Below are 20,152 nucleotides of genomic sequence, written 5' to 3' on the forward strand. Positions count from 1 at the left end.
GAGAGGGAGAGAGAAATAAAGAGAGAGAGAGAAATAAAGAGAGAGAGAAATAGAGAGAGAGAAATCAAGAGAGAGAGAGAGATAAATAGAGAGAGAGAGAAATAAATAGAGAGAGAGAGAGAGAAATAGAGAAATAAAGAGATAGAGGGAAATAAAGAGAGAGATAAATCAAGAGAGAGAGAAATAAAGAGAGAGAAATAAAGAGAGAGAAAGAGAGAGAAATAGAAAGATAGAGAGAAATAAAGAGAGAGGGAGAGAGACATATAGAGAAATAAAGAGAGAGAGGGAAATAAAGAGAGAGAGAAAACAAGAGAGAGAAATAAAGAGAGAGAGAGAAATAAAGAGAGAGAGAGAAATAAAGAGCGAGAGAGAGAGAGAGAGAGAAATAAAGGGAGAGGGAGAGAGAAATAGAGAGAGGGAGAGAGAAATAAAGAGAGAGAGAAATAAAGAGACAGAGAAATAAAGAGAGAGAGAGAAATAAAGAGAGAGAGAGAGAAATAAAGAGAGAGGGAGAGAAATAAAGAGAGAGAGAGAGAAATAAAGAGAGAGAGAGAGAAATAGAGAGAGGGAGAGAGAAAAAGAGAGAGAAATAGAGAGAGGGAGAGAGAAATAAAGAGAGAGAGAAATAGAGAGAGAGAGAAATAAAGAGAGAGGGAGAGAGAAATAAAGACAGAGGGAGAGAGAAATAAAGAGAGAGGGCGAGAGAAATAAAGAGAGAGGGAGAGAGAAATAAAGAGAGATATAAATAAAGAGAGAGAGAAATAAAGAGAGAGGGAGACAGAAAGAAAGAAAGAGCGCGAGGGAGAGAAAGAGAGAGTCCGAGACAGAGGGTGAATGAGTGAGTGAGAGAGCGAGAGAGAGAGAGAGCAATGTCATTAGGTACAGGCCAGTACAACAGAATAACATCATGTGTCTGTGTGTTGCATGCCAACGTAGGTTGATATCAGGTTGACATCCTGTTTAGAGTGGACCGGACACAATGTCACTTTCCACCCACTGGCATAGGTCATCACGTATCATGCCAAACCCATACGGCTGTGGGTGTGTTTGTGTTTGTATGTGTGACTCACTTGGCCGCACCGCACGTACAGGCTGAAATGTTATTGTTCATCATTATTACCGGTAAGTAGACAGAACACATCATTCTCAGTGGTGTGACATCAGCCACCTTTCTATTGCACCAGAGAAAATGTATTTTATTTCACCTTTATTTAACCAGGTAGGCCAGTTGAGAACAAGTTCTCATTTACAACTGAGACCTGGCCAAGATAAAGCAGTGTGACAAAAACAACAATGCAGAGTTAAACATGGGATAAACAAACGTGCAGTCAATAACACAATAGAAAAATCTGTATACAGTGTGTGCAAATGTAGTAAGGTTATAAGGCAATAAATAGGCCAATAGTGGCGAAGTACAGTGCCTTGCGAAAGTATTCGGCCCCCTTGAACTTTGCGACCTTTTGCCACATTTCAGGCTTCAAACATAAAGATATAAAACTGTATTTTTTTGTGAAGAATCAACAACAAGTGGGACACAATCATGAAGTGGAATGACATTTATTGGATGTTTCAAACTTTTTTAACAAATCAAAAACTGAAAAATTGGGCGTGCAAAATGATTCAGCCCCCTTATGTTAATACTTTGTAGCGCCACCTTTTGCTGCGATTACAGCTGTAAGTCGCTTGGGGTATGTCTCTATCAGTTTTGCACATCGAGAGACTGAATTTTTTTTCCTATTCCTCCTTGCAAAACAGCTCGAGCTCAGTGAGGTTGGATGGAGAGCATTTGTGAACAGCAGTTTTCAGTTCTTTCCACAGATTCTCGATTGGATTCAGGTCTGGACTTTGACTTGGCCATTCTAACACCTGGATATGTTTATTTTTGAACCATTCCATTGTAGATTTTGCTTTATGTTTTGGATCATTGTCTTGTTGGAAGACAAATCTCCGTCCCAGTCTCAGGTCTTTTGCAGACTCCATCAGGTTTTCTTCAAGAATGGTCCTGTATTTGGCTCCATCCATCTTCCCATCAATTTTAACCATCTTCCCTGTCCCTGCTGAAGAAAAGCAGGCCCAAACCATGATGCTGCCACCACCATGTTTGACAGTGGGGATGGTGTGTTCAGGGTGATGAGCTGTGTTGCTTTTACGCCAAACATAACGTTTTGCATTGTTGCCAAAAAGTACAATTTTGGTTTCATCTGACCAGAGCACCTTCTTCCACATGTTTGGTGTGTCTCCCAGGTGGCTTGTGGCAAACTTTCACTGACACTTTTTATGGATATCTTTAAGAAATGGCTTTCTTCTTGCCACTCTTCCATAAAGGCCAGATTTGTGCAATATATGACTGATTGTTGTCCTATGGACAGAGTCTCCCACCTCAGCTGTAGATCTCTGCAGTTCATCCAGAGTGATCATGGGCCTCTTGGCTGCATCTCTGATCAGTTTTCTCCTTGTATGAGCTGAAAGTTTAGAGGGACAGCCAGGTCTTGGTAGATTTGCAGTGGTCTGATACTCCTTCCATTTCAATATTATTGCTTGCACAGTGCTCCTTGGGATGTTTAAAGCCTGGGAAATCTTTTTGTATCCAAATCCGGCTTTAAACTTCTTCACAACTGTATCTTGGACCTGCCTGGTGTGTTCCTTGTTCTTCATGATGCTCTCTGCGCTTTTAACAGACCTCTGAGACTATCACAGTGCAGGTGCATTTATACGGAGACTTGATTACACACAGGTGGATTGTATTTATCATCATTAGTCATTTAGGTCAACATTGGATCATTCAGAGATCCTCACTGAACTTCTGGAGAGAGTTTGCTGCACTGAAAGTAAAGGGGCTGAATAATTTTGCACGCCCAATTTTTCAGATTTTGATTTGTTAAAAAAGTTTGAAATATCCAATAAATGTCGTTCCACTTCATGATTGTGTCCCACTTGTTGTTGATTCTTCACAAAACAGTTTTATATCTTTATGTTTGAAGCCTGAAATGTGGCAAAAGGTCGCAAAGTTCAAGGGGGCCGAATACTTTCGCAAGGCATTGTAATTACAATTTAGCATTTTACACTGGAGTGATAAATGTGCAGATGAGGATGTGCAAGTAGAAATACTAATGTGCAAAAGAGCAGATAAAGACAAAATGGGGATGAGGTAGGTAGTTGGGCTATGTACAGCTGCAGCGATCGTTAAGCTGCTCTGACAGCCGATACTTGAAGTTAGTGAGGGAGATATAAGTCTCCAACTTCAGTGATTTTTGCAATTCGTTCCAGTCATTGGCAGCAGAGAACTGGAAGGAAAGGCGGCCAAAAGAGATGTTGGCTTTGGGGATGACCAGTGAAATATACCTGCTGGAGCGCATGCTTCTATGGTGACCAGTGAGCTTTACCTAGCGGAGCTTTACCTAGCAAAGACTTATAGCAAAGACTTATAGATGATCTGGAGCCAGTGGGTTTGGCGACAAATATGTAGCGAGGACCAGTCAACGAGAGCATACAGGTCACAATGATGGGTAGATATGGGGCTTTGGTGACAAAACGGATGGCACTGTGATAGACTGCATCCAATTTGCTTAGTAGAGTGTTGGAGGCCGGATAGTCAGTTTTACGAGGGTACTGATATATACAGAGAAAAGAGTCAGCCTGAGAATTGAACCCTGTGCTACCACCATAGAGACTGCCAGAGGTCCAGACGACAGGCCCTCCGATTTGATACACTGAACTCTATCTGAGAAGTAGTTAGTGAACCAGGTCGAGGCAATCATTAGAGAAACAAGGCTGTTGAGTCTGCATATCGCGGGGACTATTCAAAGCTAGTGCAGTGCGCCACATGATGTTTTTGTGCTGATCAAGGGCAGTCAAGTCTGGAGTGAACCAAGGGCTATATCTGTTCTTAGTTCTTCATTTCTTGAAAGGGGCCTTCTTAATAACGATGCCCCTCTCCTACCTGTTTCACAGAGATCGGGACAGTGTGCCATCCTTAGAGAGAGCCACCAAGTTCAACCCCATGTATGAGAGTGATGTGGCCACGGCAGAGTACTACAGACGGTACGAAGACGATGTGCCGCACCACAGTACGGGCAGCGCAGACCCCTCTGTGGACTTCTGCAGTGACGAGATACTCCAAATCTACGACAACTCCGAGCTCACCAGAGAGGTATGTAGAGGCTGTCTGAGTGGTTGACTGCTGGGAGGACTGTAAGAGAGTGACAGACAGTTTGCAACAGACTGACTCTTTGGGGGATTTCTAGGGAGATCATTCCAGATCATTCCAGGGATCTTAACGTTGTTAAAGATGTTTTTCAAGTAAATGTTACCAGAAAGCTTTATCAACAATCAAGTTTAGGTCTAAATAAGGCACCGTAACACGTGTGTATGAGATTCTATTTTCACCCTGAGTCTTTAGCCTCAGTGCTTATGGTGGAAGAGTAGTGCTCGTCCAGACACCAGCATTGGGCAGGCAGTACGGAAACCAACACAAATCCATCGGCCTTACATCAACCCCTAATGTTACATAACCGTCTCTCTCTCTCTCTTACCTCTCTCTCTCTCTCTCTCTCTCTCTCTCTCTCTCTCTCTCTCTCTCTCACACACACACCTCTCTCCCCTCTCTCTCTTTCACTCTCTCTCTTACCTCTCTCTCTTCTCTCTCTCACACATCTCTCTCCTCTCTCTCTTTCACTCTCTCTTTCCCCCCACATTATTCTCTCTCTTTTCCCCCACATTATTCTCTCTCTCTACCACCACATCTCGCTCTCTTTCTTTCTTTCTTTCTCTCTCATTGTCTCTCTCTCTCACAGCAAATTCAGGACCGCCTAAGGATAATTGAGTTGTGTGCCAAAGACCGTCAGTTTGCAGACTTTGTACGGCAGCATCAAGTGTGAGTTAATGATGCTGTATTCTTACTGTCTGTCTGTGTGCATTCATACTGTCTGTCTGTCTGTCTGTCTGTCGAAGTGTGTACAGCCAGACTACAGTAGGCGGCCCACCTGATACACTAAACCTCCTGCTAGCTGGAGATGATGTACTTTCAGTGTAGTGCTGAGCGGTTAGTGCTGAGCGGTGAGCCAGGGTTCAGACTGTCAAATCTCTCCTTACCTTGGGGCTGGGAGGACAAGACAGGACACACGTCCTCTGTATGGTCATGGTCACCCCAGACCTTGGAAAGGGAACAGAGCAGACTAGAACGCAGCAGACTACAGGAGGCCTTTCTGTCTGGCCTGGCCTGTCTGTTTGCCAGTGGTGTGACTGGAGCCGGATACACACTTCACACAGTATGAGAACCTCTATACAGGAAACGTCTCCAGTCCAGACTACCTGTTCCAAAACCATTAGTGGAGCTATTTAGACATTCAGTTGTAGAGTTTCTGTTTCACTGGCCTTGTGTCAGCTCACTTATGGTCTGCATCCCATATGGCACACTATCCCTACAAAGTGCACTATTTTTGACCAGAGCCCTATGGACCCCAGTCTATAGTGGTGCACTTTATAAGGAATAGGGTGCTATTTGAGATGCAGACCATGGTCTGTCTCTTTCTATGGAATGTTCTAGAGTATGGAAGGTTCTAGAGTATGGAAGGTTCTAGAGTATGGATGTTCTAGAGTATTGACGATTCTAGAGTATGGATGTTCTAGAGTATGGATGTTCTAGAGTATGGACGGTTCTAGAGTATGGACGGTTCTAGAGTAGTATGGACGGTTCTAGAGTATGGACGGTTCTAGAGTATAGACGGTTCTAGAGTATGGACGGTTCTAGAGTATGGACGGTTCTAGAGTATGGACAGTTCTAGAGTGCTCAGTAAGTCAGACAGAGACACAAGCAGCTGGGGCCGTGGGGGCGTCATTCACCTGTTCCAGGTATTAAGTTCCAGACAAAAACACCACTGCAGGATGGCCAAATACTCAAGTCAAATCACATTTTATTTGTCACATACACATGTTTAGCATATGTTATTGCGGGTGTAGCGAAATGCTTGTGTTTCTAGCTTCCAACAGTGCAGTAGTATCTAACAATTAACAACAATACACACAAATCTAAAAGTAAAAGAATGGAATTAAAGGAATATATAAATATTAGGATGAGCAATGTCGGAGTGGCATAGATTAAAATACAGTAGAATAGAATACAGCATATGAGATGAGTTAAGCAAAGATATGTAAACATTATTAAGTGACTAGTGTTCCATTATTAAAGTGGCCAGTAATTTCTATGTCTAAGTCTATATATATATGGAGCAGCAGCCCCTAAGGTGCGGGGTTACGTAACCAGGTGGAAGCCGCCTAGTGATGGCTATTTAACAGTCTGATGTGCTTGAGATAGAAACTGTTTTTCAGTCTCTCGGTCCCAGCTTTGATACTGGTTAAGTTCCTTCCCAGCTGTAAACAGTGGAAAAGGAGAAGAGTTGGGCCAGTCAGAACCGGGATAGCTAGGACGGTCAGTTCAGGTACACTTCTGATCTAGAGATACTACGGCCAGTCTGCTGTACAAAGAGGATAGACAGAGTCTTTGTGAAAGGCAGATGGAAGGAAACCCAGTAAGGATAATAGTCTTTGGGCCTGTGTAGAGCCAGTCAGAGGAGGCAAACAGACCAAGAGAAGGGAGGGGGTTGGAGACATAGGCCACATCCAACATCCCGCTTCGAGGCAGAAAAATAACATTTTAAAGTTGACAGGCATCCCCAGGGTTTAAGTGTTGTGTACTGTAGTGTGGTTTGTGTGCAATTTTGAGCCACTTCGGTCACTGTCAAAAGCCTGAATCTAATCTACTCCTGTTGTGTGTGTGCTGACAGAGCGCTGGACAGAAGAGCGAGCTCTGAAACATAGGAATGCTGGAGAGCCAGCTGATCACTGTGAACCTCAAGGTACTTTATTTTTGATTCCTGACATGTCTAGAATGGTCATAGAATAGGCCTAACCTTAGCTTGTCTTAAATATACTTTTGTACTATATTGTCATTGATTTCGATAGGCACTGTGTAGTTGTTGCGATGTTGTCTGTAGATGGTAGTAAGCCACAGTGTGCTGTCGTAGCTGGGTTTAATAGCTACAAACTATCTACATTTAAACTGTAAACCTCACTTCTGATAGATTACAAACTATCTACATTTAAACTGTAAAACTCCCTTCTGATAAATTACAAACTATCTACATTTAAACTGTAAAACACCCTTCTGATAGATTACAAACTATCTACATTTAAACTGTAAAACACCCTTCTGATAGATTACAAACTATCTACATTTAAACTGTAAAACTCCCTTCTGATAGATTACAAACTATCTACATTTAAACTGTAAAACTCCCTTCTGATAGATTACAAACTATCTACATTTAAACTGTAAAACTCCCTTCTGATAGATTACAAAACTATCTACATTTAAACTGTAAAACTCCCTTCTGATAGATTACAAACTATCTACATTTAAACTGTAAAACTCCCTTCTCTCTTTCCTTTCAGAAACATGCCTTTGTCTTTGACTTGAGAAAGAGGAAAGTGTCTTCTGTTGCCATGGTGCTTCTGATGGACTCTGCAGGATGACCAGATGAAGAGGATGGATATTTAAAGAACATCTTCTCTATGAGGCGTGATGTGTTGTGCTGTTGCAACGTGTCACTGACTCTGTTTCTATGACCTGATCTTTTTCTAAAGGGGGAGTGCACTGTAAATACTTTGATTTTTGTTGTTTCATTTTTTTCTTTGGTTATCACAGCCATCACCTTATCCTATGAGCTAGCCTCCTGCTCAGCTAGCCATCAAACATCTAGATACAGTTACTGTCAAAAGGGTTTGCTGCATTGCACCTCTTACTTGCACAAATCTGTGAACAAACAACAAACAGACTTCAATTGTTTTGTCCTTAGTTAGTTTGGACATGTGGGTCCCTTCCTACTCTGTTCTCCCTAATCATGGTCTTCTTCAGTGCCTTCACTTGGTTTCAGTTAGCATTGTGGGGTGCTGTGTCCTGAAACGTAAAGCGGCTGCTGGCAGGACCCTTGAAGTTCACTGGATGTCACTGGAAGGCTACTGTCCTGCATGGAAACTAACTACTGGTTTAATCCATTTTGTTTCCACATAATTTCAACCCCCAAATTCAATGTGATGAAGTTGAACTGTTTGGAGTAGAAAAGAGAAATCAACGTAAGAGAATTTCAGATTTTTTTCTCATAACTTTGAACCTAAATCCAATGACTTGGTGACATTTTTTGTTGATTCCACATTGAATTCACGTTAGTTGACAACTCAACCAAATGTAAATCAAAACTATATGTAGAACTGACATCTGTGCCCAGTGGGTACTGACTGGATGGCACAGGCTAACGCTATATAGCCTCCACTGAAATGATCTAATATCCTGGTTGCTGTAATTACTTGAACATGATTTTGGCAAAAAGTTGTAGATAATCAATTGTGTAGACATAAATTCATTGTGTATTTAACTGTTGGAATGAATATAGATTGATATACTGGAATTGTGATTGTTAGTTACCCCTTTTGGCCATAGCCAATAGCCCATGAAGACATGTTTCTCTGAGTTTTCTCATTTCTCAAATCTGACATCTGCTGCTTTGGGTTAGTCCACGTATCCATGACGATCCCAAGCAACCATGACGATCCCAAGCCTTTGTATATATCAGGAGTCGACTGTATTCATCCACATGTTTTGAACCCATTGAAAAAGGGGTTAAATGTGTACGTTGTCTCTGTTGATGTGTTTTCTATGTTTTCTCATAGTTCAGAGATTAACGAGACAATGGGGTTATGATCTGTGTTGTGTATGTTAGACTTACTGAATGAAAGCCAACAGGCACTTTTTGTAATAAAATGTCAATATTTTTTACAATATTATAATGCATATGTCATTTTATCAAGCAAATCTATATTTATCAAGCCTTGATATCATTGTACACTGAGTATACCAAACATTAGGAACACCTTCCTCATATTGACTTGCTGTACAGTATTGGTTTGTTCTGGGATGAAAGTAAAGTGGCCAATGTCAATAACATTCCTTTGCTTTTGCTCTGTATATTTGAGGTGCAAACATTCTTGGCACACAGATCGCTCCATGCTGAATGAAGTTGACATTTAGGTAATCTTTGAGATTGGCAGTCTGCCTGCGTTGGACACAGCCAGTAGCTCACTTAAATACAGAGTGACAAGTAACCTTACCACACAGCTAAGGTCACACTTAAGAAAGATATTTGCTCAGTGTAGAGGCTTACAATGATTTAAAGTAACAATGACTTACAGTAATTAAAGTCCAACGTTGTTGGTGTTCTTGGACAAAACATGTCCACTGCCTTGCATGGAACACCCATATCCCCTCTGAGATCTTTCAGTGGTTTTACTCCACCCCCTGGAAACAAGGATAACCCTCTGATTTCTTCTTCCCTGTACAACTCCACTATTGGGTGTGAACTTCTTGTCTAGATAATTTATGGAACCATCAAACAAGTGAACCCATGTGTGGACAGGAAAATTATGGCATAATCAATGGACTCCCCAATGACATAGAAAATGACTTCCACTGGATGATGTTGTCGTGTCTTTGGCTATGCCGGATTAAGTGATATGACATGCTATTCTATAAAATAATTTATCCGTAATTAATATTACCTGATTGAGCTAATCATGTAAATGTAATTAACTAGAGAGTCGGGGCACCACAAAATAATATTTATAGAGCTGTTATCTTCTGAATAAACTCTTAAAGACCTAGTAATATTTTACATCAATAGCAGTCAATATTAATCTTAATCTTAATCTTAATTCAGTCTCATCTGAAAGTTGTACATTCTAGTTATCTTCATGAACCCTGGCAAGTTGAATCAGCAATACACAATTGGGTTTAATTATTTATTTACTAAATACCTAACTAATCACACAGAATTAGACATACACATAATTAAATCATAACTTGATTACAAATTACGTCATAAAGGAAAACGTCCCTAGCGGGCGGAACAGATATGACAGCTTGTTACACAAAAGAAAAGGGTCTGGGTTTGAATGAACGAGCAGGAAGACTGAGAAACAAAGGAAGAAGCTGTGCTATTGTAAATACAGTATCGTATGCATTCTAAATTACCGCCCATTTGGAAAAGGAAAATGCAATAAATATTTACTCTGAGCTGTGCTTCAGTAGGTTGGTGGTAGATGGAAGGCCTTGTTGCCAAACCGAGTCCTTTGTCCTTTGAAGAATGTCTCTGGTGGTCAATTGGATACTTTGTGCTACCTACTTCCGGCGCCGACAGAGATGGCCGACAGAGAAGGCCGCCTCGCTTCGCGTTTTTTACGTGTTATTTCTTACATTGGTACCCCAGGTAATCTTAGGTTTCATTACATACAGTCGGGAAGAACTACTGAACATAAGAGCAACGTCGACTCACCATCAGTACGACCAGGAATATGACTTTCCCGAAGCGGACCCTGTATTCTGCCTTCCACCCAGGACAACGGAATGGATCCCAGCCTGCTACCCAAAACAACGGTGTCGTAAAAGAGGCAAACAAATCGGTCTTCTGGTCATTCTCTAGACAACAAGGTTGATGAAATCCGAGCAAGGGTAGCATTCCAGAGTGACATGAGAGACTGTAACGTTCTTTGCTTCACGGAAACATGGCTCACTCGAGAGACACTAACGGAATCGGTGCAGCCAGCTGGTTTCTTCACGCAGAAACAAACATCTTTCTGGTAAGAAGAGGGGCGGGGGCATATGCCTTATGATTAACGAGACGTGGTGTGATCACAACAACATACAGGAACACAAGTCCTCCTGTTCACCTGACTTAGAATTCCTCACACAATCAAATGTCGACCGCATTATCTACCAAGGGAATTCTCTTCGATTATAATCACAGCCGTATGTATTCCCCCCCAAGCAGGCACATCGATGGCCCTGAACTAACTTTATTTGACTCTTTGCAAACTGGAAACCACATATCCTGAGGCTGCATTCATTGTAGCTGGAGATTTTAACAAGGCTAATCTGAAAACAAGACTCCCTAAATTGTATCAGCATATCGATTGCGCAACCAGGGCTGGTAAAACCTTGGATCATTGCTATTCTAACTTTTGCGACGCATATAAGGCTCTCCAACGCCCTCCTTTCGGAAAAGCTGACCACGACTCCATTTTGTTGCTCCCTGCCTACAGACAGAAACTAAAAGAAGAAGCTCCTGCGCTCAGGTCTGTTCAACGCTGGTCCGACCAATCTGATTCCACGCTTCAAGACTGCTTCGGTCACGTGGACTGGGATGTGTTCCGCATTGCTTCCAACAACAACATTAAGGAATACGCTGATTCAGTGAGCGAGTTAATTAGAAAGTGCATTGACTACGTCGTTCCCATAGCGATGATTAAAACATTCCTAAACCAGAAACAGTGGATTGATGGCAGCATTCGCGTGAAACTGAAAGCGCGAACCACTGCTTTTAACCAGGGAAAGGTGACCGGAAACATGACCGAATACAAACAGTGTAGCTATTCCCTCCGCAAGGCAATCAAACAAGCTAAGTGTCAGTATAGAGACAAAGTAGAGTCACAATTCAATGGCCCAGACACAAGAGGTATGTGGCAGGGTCTACAGTCAATCACGGATTACAAAAAGAAAACCAGCCCCGTCAAGGACCAGGATGTCTTGCTCCCAGGCAGACTAAATAAATGTTTTGCCCGCTTTGAGGACAATACAGTGCCACTGACACGGCCCGCAACCAAAACATGCAGACTCTCCTTCACTGCAGCCGACCTGAGTAAAACATTTAAACATGTTAACCCTCGCAAGGCTGCTTAACCAAACGGCATCCCCAGCCGCATCCTCAGAGCATGCGCAGACCAGCTGGCTGGTGTGTTTACGGACATATTCAATCAATCCTTATCCCAGTCTGCTGTTCCCACATGCTTCAAGAGAGCCACCATTGTCCCTGTTCCCAAGAAAGCTAAGGTAACTGAGCTAAACAACTACCGACCCGTAACACTCACTTCCGTCATCATGAAGTGCATTGAGAGGCTAGTCAAGGACCATATCACCTCCACCCTACCTGACACCCTAGACCCACTCCAATTTGCTTACCGCCCAAATAGGTCCACAGACGATGCAATCTCAACCACACTGCACACTGCCCTAACCCATTTGGACAAGAGGAATACTTATGTGAGAATGCTGTTCATCGACTACAGCTCAGCATTTAACATCATAGTACCCTCCAAACTCATTATCAAGCTCGAGACCCTGGGTCTCGACCCCGCCCTGTGTAACTGCGTACTGGACTTCCTTCCACCTGGGCCGCCCCCAGGTGGTGAGGGTAGGTAACAACATCTCCACCCCGCTGATCCTCAACACTGGGGCCCCACAAGGGTGCGTTCTGAGCCCTCTCCTGTACTCCCTGTTCACCCACGACTGCGTGGCCATGCACGCCTCCAACTCAATCATGAAGTTTGCGGATGATACTACAGTGTAGGCTTGATTACCAACAACGACTAGACAGCCTACATGGAGAAGGTGAGGGCCCTCGGAGTGTGGTGTCAAAATAACCTAACAACAAAACAAAGGAGATGATTGTGGACTTCAGGAAACAGCAGAGGGAGAACCCCCTTATCCACATCGATGGGACAGTAGTGGGGAGGGTAGTAAGTTTTAAGTTCCTCTGCGTACACATCACGGACAAACTGAATTGGTCCACCCACACAGACAGCGTCTTGAAGAAGGCGCAGGAGCGCCTCTTCAACCTCAGGAGGCAGAAGAAATTCGGCTTGTCACCAAAAGCACTCACAAACTTCTACAGATGCACAATTGAGAGCGTCCTGTCGGGCTGTATCACCGCCTGGCACGGCAACTGCTCCGCCCACAACCGTAAGGCTCTCCAGATGGTAGTGAGGTCTGCACCGGGGGCAAACTACCTGCCCTCCAGGACACCTACACCACCCGATGTCACAAGAAGGCCATAAAGATCATCAAGGACAACAACCACCCGAGCCACTGCCTGTTCACCCCGCTATCATCCAGAAGTTGAGGTCAGTACAGGTGCATCAAAGCTGGGACCGAGAGACTGAAAAACAGCTTCTATCTCAAGGCCATCAGACTGTTAAACAGCCACCACTAACATTGAGTTTCTGCTGCCAACGCACTGACTCAACTCCAGCCACTTTAATAATGGGAATTGATGGAAATTGATGTAAAATATATCACTAGCCACTTTAAACATTGCTACTTAATATAATGTTTACATACCCTACATTACTCATCTCATATGTATATGTATATACTGTACTCTATATCATCTACTGCATCTTTATGTAATACATGTATCACTAGCCACTTTAAAATATGCCACTTTGTTTACATACCCTACATTACTCATCTCATATGTATATACTGTACATGTATATACTGTACTCGATACCATCTACTGCATCTTGCCTATGCCGTTCTGTACCATCACTCATTTATATATCTTTATGTACATATTCTTTATCCCTTTACACTGTGTGTATAAGGTAGTAGTTTTGGAATTGTTCGGTTAGATTACACGTTGGTTATTACTGCATAGTCGGAACTAGAAGCACAAGCATTTCGCTACACTCGCATTAACATCTGCTAACCATGTGTATGTGACAAATACATTTGATTTGATTTGTAGTAACGTCGTTGTGTGATAGACGGATACTCTGTCTGTTCTTTCCTAACTATCATTTGCAGCTGCTGTTGCTAACTCAACGGCTAGGAGGTATCAAGTTCAAACCATTCACAACCAACCAAAGCTCACGCTGATGTTGGCTTCGTTCTGTAGTTATTATCTTAACCATACTGACATCGGACCGTCGTCCTCACATCCTCGGAACAGGAGGTTATATTGTCGTCAAGGCTTTATATAGTGGAGCGAAAAGGGTGTGTCTGAAAAGTTTTATAACCCATGACTCTTCACATGGGTGGGCCACTGATTGAGCAGAGCCCTAACCTTATGAAAACCCAAATTCTCACATTTTAGAAGCTAAAATCACATTTCATCCCATCACGAATAATTTCATGTTCAAACATTTAAATTGAACAACAATTCCATGTGAATCCGATAACTCTGATGTGTAGACTTTCCACTGTAGAGTTTATGTAATCTTATCATTGATGAGAATGTCTCAGATGACAACCGAACTGACATCATATTCATTAAGTACCACTGCATATGTTGAATTGGTCGGATTACCAGAATATAGTTCATTTCCCCCCACCTTCTGATGTTCCCAGAATCTCTATGTTAACCAAGGGGTTTTCAAATGTAACATCAGTAGGGTAGAGAGAGGAAAAAGGGGGGAGAGGTATTTATGACTGTCATAAACCTACCCCCAGGCCAAAGTCATGACAATATGCTCGCTATGCCATTCTACTTCCAAAACCACAATGGCTTTAATAACAGCTCTCCCCCATGCATAGTCTCTAAGTATCCATAGCACCGATAGAAAACAGTGCTATCAAGTCTTACTAAGGGGTCCCAGTTGGGACACAGTCGAGTCACTGAACTACATGCACGTCAGTTGTGTTACCATGCAAAGAGGAGATTTATCTACCAGCTGTGCATTTGCTTGGGATTCAGCTCTAATGGAAAGGTCATCGGGTGTAGCTCAAATCTGATCATGTAGTACTTCTCCAATGATGTGAATGCCATGACGCCAATAGATAAGTGAATCATCCCTTTGATGGGCCAGATCACTTCCTGTTTTCTATGCAGAAATCATTCCACCATTTCCTGGTTGCTAAAGTTCTAATAGTTTGCCTAATTTCAGTTTGTGACAAAACAAGCAAGTATAGTGTAGAGAATCATTGTACCATCTAAACCGCTGTTGAACTATATTTTCCACAAACAAAAATATTGTTTTTTCACCTGTTTGAAGGTGGTGTGCAAAACCGAAAGTAAAAGATGCAAAACCCAAACTTAAGAATAGGAAGCATAGAAATAGCACACACAGAACAGATCTACCACTTCTCAGACTTTCTTTCAATTAGAATGACGCATCTACAACTCATTTATATGTGAATTTGGATGTGTCACCCACAAACCTACTTATTGCAGCTTTAAGTGTCTCACTCCCTTGAAAAATCGCCATACCTTTAATTTAAAGCAATATCCCGATGACCTTGGCCACGTAAAAAGTGTTCCCTTGTCACCATTCATTTTGACCCAATTCCCTTTTTGCTTGTCCTACCCAAAGTGATTTTGAGTGGTGTAACATCCTTACTTGCTTTGACGGTGCTGAAGTTTAAGAGTGGATCGGTGTTAGAAGCACCGCTCAGAGCCTCTACCCATGGCTAATCACATCCTGGCTCTAGGCCTGCCCAACACCATCATCAAAGTACACCATGTCCATAAAAGTTGTACACACGCACAGACACACAACGTAAAGATAAGTCCTTGCAGTGAATTTCAAAAAAGCACACTCAGAGAGGAACGTTTATTATTTATTTATTCAGGAAAACATAAAGCACACTCAGAGAGGAATGTTTATCATGGATAACATAAAGCACACTCAGAGAGGAATGTTTATCATGGATAACATAAAGCACACTTAGAGAGGAATGTTTATCATGGATAACATAAAGCACACTTAGAGAGGAATGTTTATCATGGATAACATAAAGCACACTTAGAGAGGGATGTTTATCATGGATAACATAAAGCACACTCAGAGAGGAATGTTTATCATGGATAACATAAAGCACACTCAGAGAGGAATGTTTATCATGGATAACATAAAGCACACTCAGAGAGGAATGTTTATCATGGATAACATAAAGCACACTTAGAGAGGAATGTTTATCATGGATAACATAAAGCACACTTAGAGAGGAATGTTTATCATGGATAACATAAAGCACACTTAGAGAGGGATGTTTATCATGGATAACATAAAGCACACTTAGAGAGGGATGTTTATCATGGATAACATAAAGCACACTTAGAGAGGGATGTTTATCATGGATAACATAAAGCACACTCAGAGAGGAATGTTTATCATGGCTAACATAAAGCACACTTAGAGAGGAATGTTTATCATGGCTAACATAAAGCACACTTAGAGAGGAATGTTTATCATGGATAACATAAAGCACACTTAGAGAGGAATGTTTATCATGGATAACATAAAGCACACTTAGAGAGGAATGTTTATAATGGATAACATAAAGCACACTTAGAGAGGAATGTTTATCATGGATAACATAAAGCACACTTAGAGAGGAATGTTTATCATGGATAACATAAAGCACACTCAGAGAGGGATGTTTATCATGGATAACATTAAGCACACCTAGAGAGGAATGTTTATAATGGATAACATAAAGCACACTCAGAGAGGAATGTTTATCATGGATAACATAAAGCACACTCAGAGAGGAATGTTTATCATGGATAACATAAAGCACACTTAGAGAGGAATGTTTATCATGGATAACATAAAGCACACTTAGAGAGGGACGCTTATTATTCATTTATTTTGGATAACATAAAGCACACTTAGAGAGGGACGTTTATTATTCATTTATTCTGGATAACATAAAGCACACTTAGAGAGGAACGTTTATTATTTATGTATTCCGGATAATGTTTGAAGTAAAGATACAAATGTGCTCTGTGAGCATTCCCCTTTCAAGGATTTGGCCACGAGTGAAGAGGTGCTGAAGGAGATGGTTCACTCTTACACCACTGCACAGTGTCCTCTGAAGAACATCCTTCTCTTCCTCCTCCTCCTGAATCTCCTGTGGGCAGATTCTCCCCTAAAATGGTCAAATAAACTACATATCTCACAATGGATGTTACTGACCTTTGACAACTGACCCATGTCGTGGAATATTCTAATCAAGTGAGAGAGACTGTCATTTCTTCAAACAATCATCTTTATTCAATATCCATTAATTATTGCAATAATGACTGAAAATGCAACTGAAAATGAAAAAACAGATCTTACATAGGACCTAAAAATGGATGTTAGTCAGACTGGTTCCAACCTTCCTATAAGCCACCTTGGTCCATCTCCTGGTATCTGCACGGTGTGTTGTCTTACTTCCAACCCGGCTTAGTTTCCCAGATGCCAGGATGATGAGACAATGAGATGTTGTTCTAAACTCTTCCAGGCTATCTCTATCTCGGGTCACACACACACCACATCTTGTCTATGGAATGCCAACTTTAGGTTTTTATCACCAAGTTATTGTCAGCTCAAGCTATCTCTAGCAACACCCATTTTTTCTTGACCATATGCCCAGACTCTGCAGGAAGCTTGAGTAGAAACCATCTCTTTACAGAAACACAGAGTTAAACAGAACAGAAATGTCTTCCTATTTGTTAAGTATTAATAGTTAACTATTAATATCAAACAAACCAGGTAAATACGCAATGTTTCTATCACACCCATGCTACTTCTTAATCACAAAGATTTGAAAACAAATCTGACCCTGGATGTAGGGTCATACACTACATGACCAAAAGTATGTGGACACCAGCCCCCTTTTGCTGCAATAACAGCCTCCACTCTTCTGGGAAGGCTTTCCATTTGAAGTTGGAACATTGCTGCAGGGACTTCAGCCACAAGAGCATTAGTGAGTTCGAGCACTGATATTTGGCGATTAGGCCTCCTGGCATCCGCCAAACACAGATTCGTCTGTCGAACAGCCAGATGGTGAAGCGCGATTCATCACTCCAGAGAACGCATTTCCACTGCTCCAACGTCGGTGAGCTTTACACTACTCCAGCCGACACTTGGCATTGCGCATGGTGACCTTAGGCTTGTGTGCGGTTGCTCAGCCTTGGAAACCCATTTCATGAAGCTCCCGATGAACAGTTCTTGCACTGCCGTTGCTTCCAGAGTCAGTTTGGAAATCGAGGACAGACCATTTTCAGCACTCGGTGGTCCCGTTCTGTGAGCTTGTGTGGCCTACCACTTTGTGGCTGAGCCGTTGTTGCTCCTAGATGTTTCCACTTCACAATAACAGCACTTACAGTCGAACGGGGCAGCTCTAGCAGGGTAGAAATTTGACGGACTGACTTGTTGGAAAGGTGGTATCCTATGACGGTGCCAAGTTGAAAGTCACTGAGCTCTTCAGTAAGGCCATTCTACTGAAAATCAGTGGCGTGAAATACTTAAGTAGAAATACTTTGAAGTTCTACTAAAGTTCTTTTTTGGGGTATTTGTACTTTACTATTTATATTTTTGACAACTTTTACTTCACTACATTCCTAAAGAAAATAATGTACTTTTTACTACATACATTTTCCTTGACACCCAAAAGTACTCATTACATTTTAAATACTTAGCAGGACAGGAAAATGGTCCAATTCACACACTTACAAGAGAATACGTGGTCATCCCTACTGCCGATGATCTGGCGGACTCACTGAACACAAACGCATATTTTGTAAATTCTGTCTGAGTGTTGGAGTGTGCCCCTGGCTTTCCATAAATGTTCAAACCAGGAAAATGCTGCTTTGTTTAATATAAGGAACATGAAATTATTTATACTTTTACTCTTGATACTTAAGAATATTTGATCAATTACATTTACTTTTGATACTTATGTATATTTAGAACCAAATACTTTTAGACTTTTACTCAAGTAGTATTTTACTGGGTAACTTTCACTTTTACTTGAGTAACTTTCTATTAAGGTATCTATACTTTTACTGAAGTATGACAATTGCGTACATTTTCCACCATTGCTGACAATGTTCGTCTATGGAGATCGCATAGCTGTTGCTCGATTTTATACACCTGTCAGCACTGGGTGTGGTTGAAATAACCGAATCCACTAATTTGAAGGGCTGTCCACATACTTTTGTATATATATATATATATATATATATATATATATATATATATATATATATATATATATATATATATATATATAGTGTACCTGTACTAATTCTGGTAGTGTTGATCTCTCTTCCCCTCTCTACCACTAGATGGCTCTTTACCAGTTATACTGAAGAACTGAAGCATGGTGTACAGTAGGCCAGGTATGGTTGGACATTACAGTAGGCTGGGTGTTAAGAAGTCTCCTCCACAGGAGTACCTGTAGTAGTGTGTCATGATCAGAGAGCACAAACACAGAGACATATAAATCAGGTTCAGGTTCCAGTCTGCATGGGGATTGGATACAGTACAGAATCAACTCTATGACAGGTGATGATTGGCCTACAGGCCCATTGCTATCAGAGCCCTCTTAATCCACCAATCAGAAGCCAGTAAATTCAACAATCCCCATGTTTTATACGATCACTTCCTGCCTACATGGTCTGGGTCTGAACTGTTCAGTGCTCGCTGTCTCCTGCATGGTGTTTCCATGGTAAGGAATGAATGAAGTGCATCTTAAAGTGCTTAGGGGGTTGGCAGTCCCTCTCTGCAGACAGGCAGGTCCCAGCACCCCCTCTTTCATAACATGCATTCCTTCATTGGCTTTTTCCTTGTCTGATATTTAGCAGTGAAAATAAGTATTCTCTGAGAATCAGGCTGCATGTGTCTGGGCTACTGCTATCCTTCTCACTGCACGTGTACCGTGAACAATCAGGGTATGAGCACGATTATTGACTAAACTGACTGTGTATTGGGCAGTGAATGACATTGAGAATATACAGGTAACTGCCAAAATAATGAAAACACTTGAGTAAATGAGGGATACAATGTATATTGAAATCAGATGCTTCCACCCAGGTGTGGTTCCTGAGTTAATTAAGCAATCCCATAATGCTTAGGGTCATGTATAAAAATACTATGCAGGCCATTGTTTTGGCTACCATGGCTATGCTCCCATAGGATGACAATGCTACCATCCACAGGGCACGAGTGGTCACTGAATGGTTTGATGTAAACCATATGCCATGGCCGTCTCAGCCCCCAGATCTTAACCCAATTGAACACTTACGAAAGATTCTTGAGTAGCGCCTGAGACAAAGTTTTCCACCACCATCAACAAAACACCAAATGATGGAATTTCTCATGGAAGAATGACATCACATCCCTCCAATAGAATTCCAGACACTTGTAGAATCTATGCCAAGGTGCTTTGAAGCTGTTCTGGCTTGTTGTGACCCAACGCCCTATTAAGACACTTTATGTTGGAGTTTCCTTTATTTTGGCAGTTACTTGTGTGTGTGTGTATGTATGAATGAATTAA

General features: G+C 41.7%; 1 protein-coding gene across 1 annotated transcript in view; it reads left to right on the forward strand.

Annotated features, from left to right (window-relative positions):
• LOC110527195 (uncharacterized) overlaps positions 1–8,829 on the forward strand; it is a 43,141-nt gene extending 34,312 nt beyond the window's left edge. Inside the window, exons 18-21 of the mRNA XM_036982499.2 lie at positions 3,952–4,150; positions 4,794–4,873; positions 6,783–6,854; positions 7,450–8,829. Of these exons, the coding sequence (XP_036838394.2) occupies positions 3,952–4,150; positions 4,794–4,873; positions 6,783–6,816 (313 nt within the window). The 3' untranslated portion in view covers positions 6,817–6,854; positions 7,450–8,829. The remainder of the gene's footprint in view (positions 1–3,951; positions 4,151–4,793; positions 4,874–6,782; positions 6,855–7,449) is intronic.
• Positions 8,830–20,152: the final 11,323 nt, after the last annotated feature.

The sequence above is a fragment of the Oncorhynchus mykiss genome, chromosome 7 (genome assembly GCF_057628025.1).
Source record: "Oncorhynchus mykiss isolate SJ-2025 chromosome 7, ASM5762802v1, whole genome shotgun sequence".
Lineage (NCBI taxonomy): Eukaryota > Metazoa > Chordata > Actinopteri > Salmoniformes > Salmonidae > Oncorhynchus > Oncorhynchus mykiss.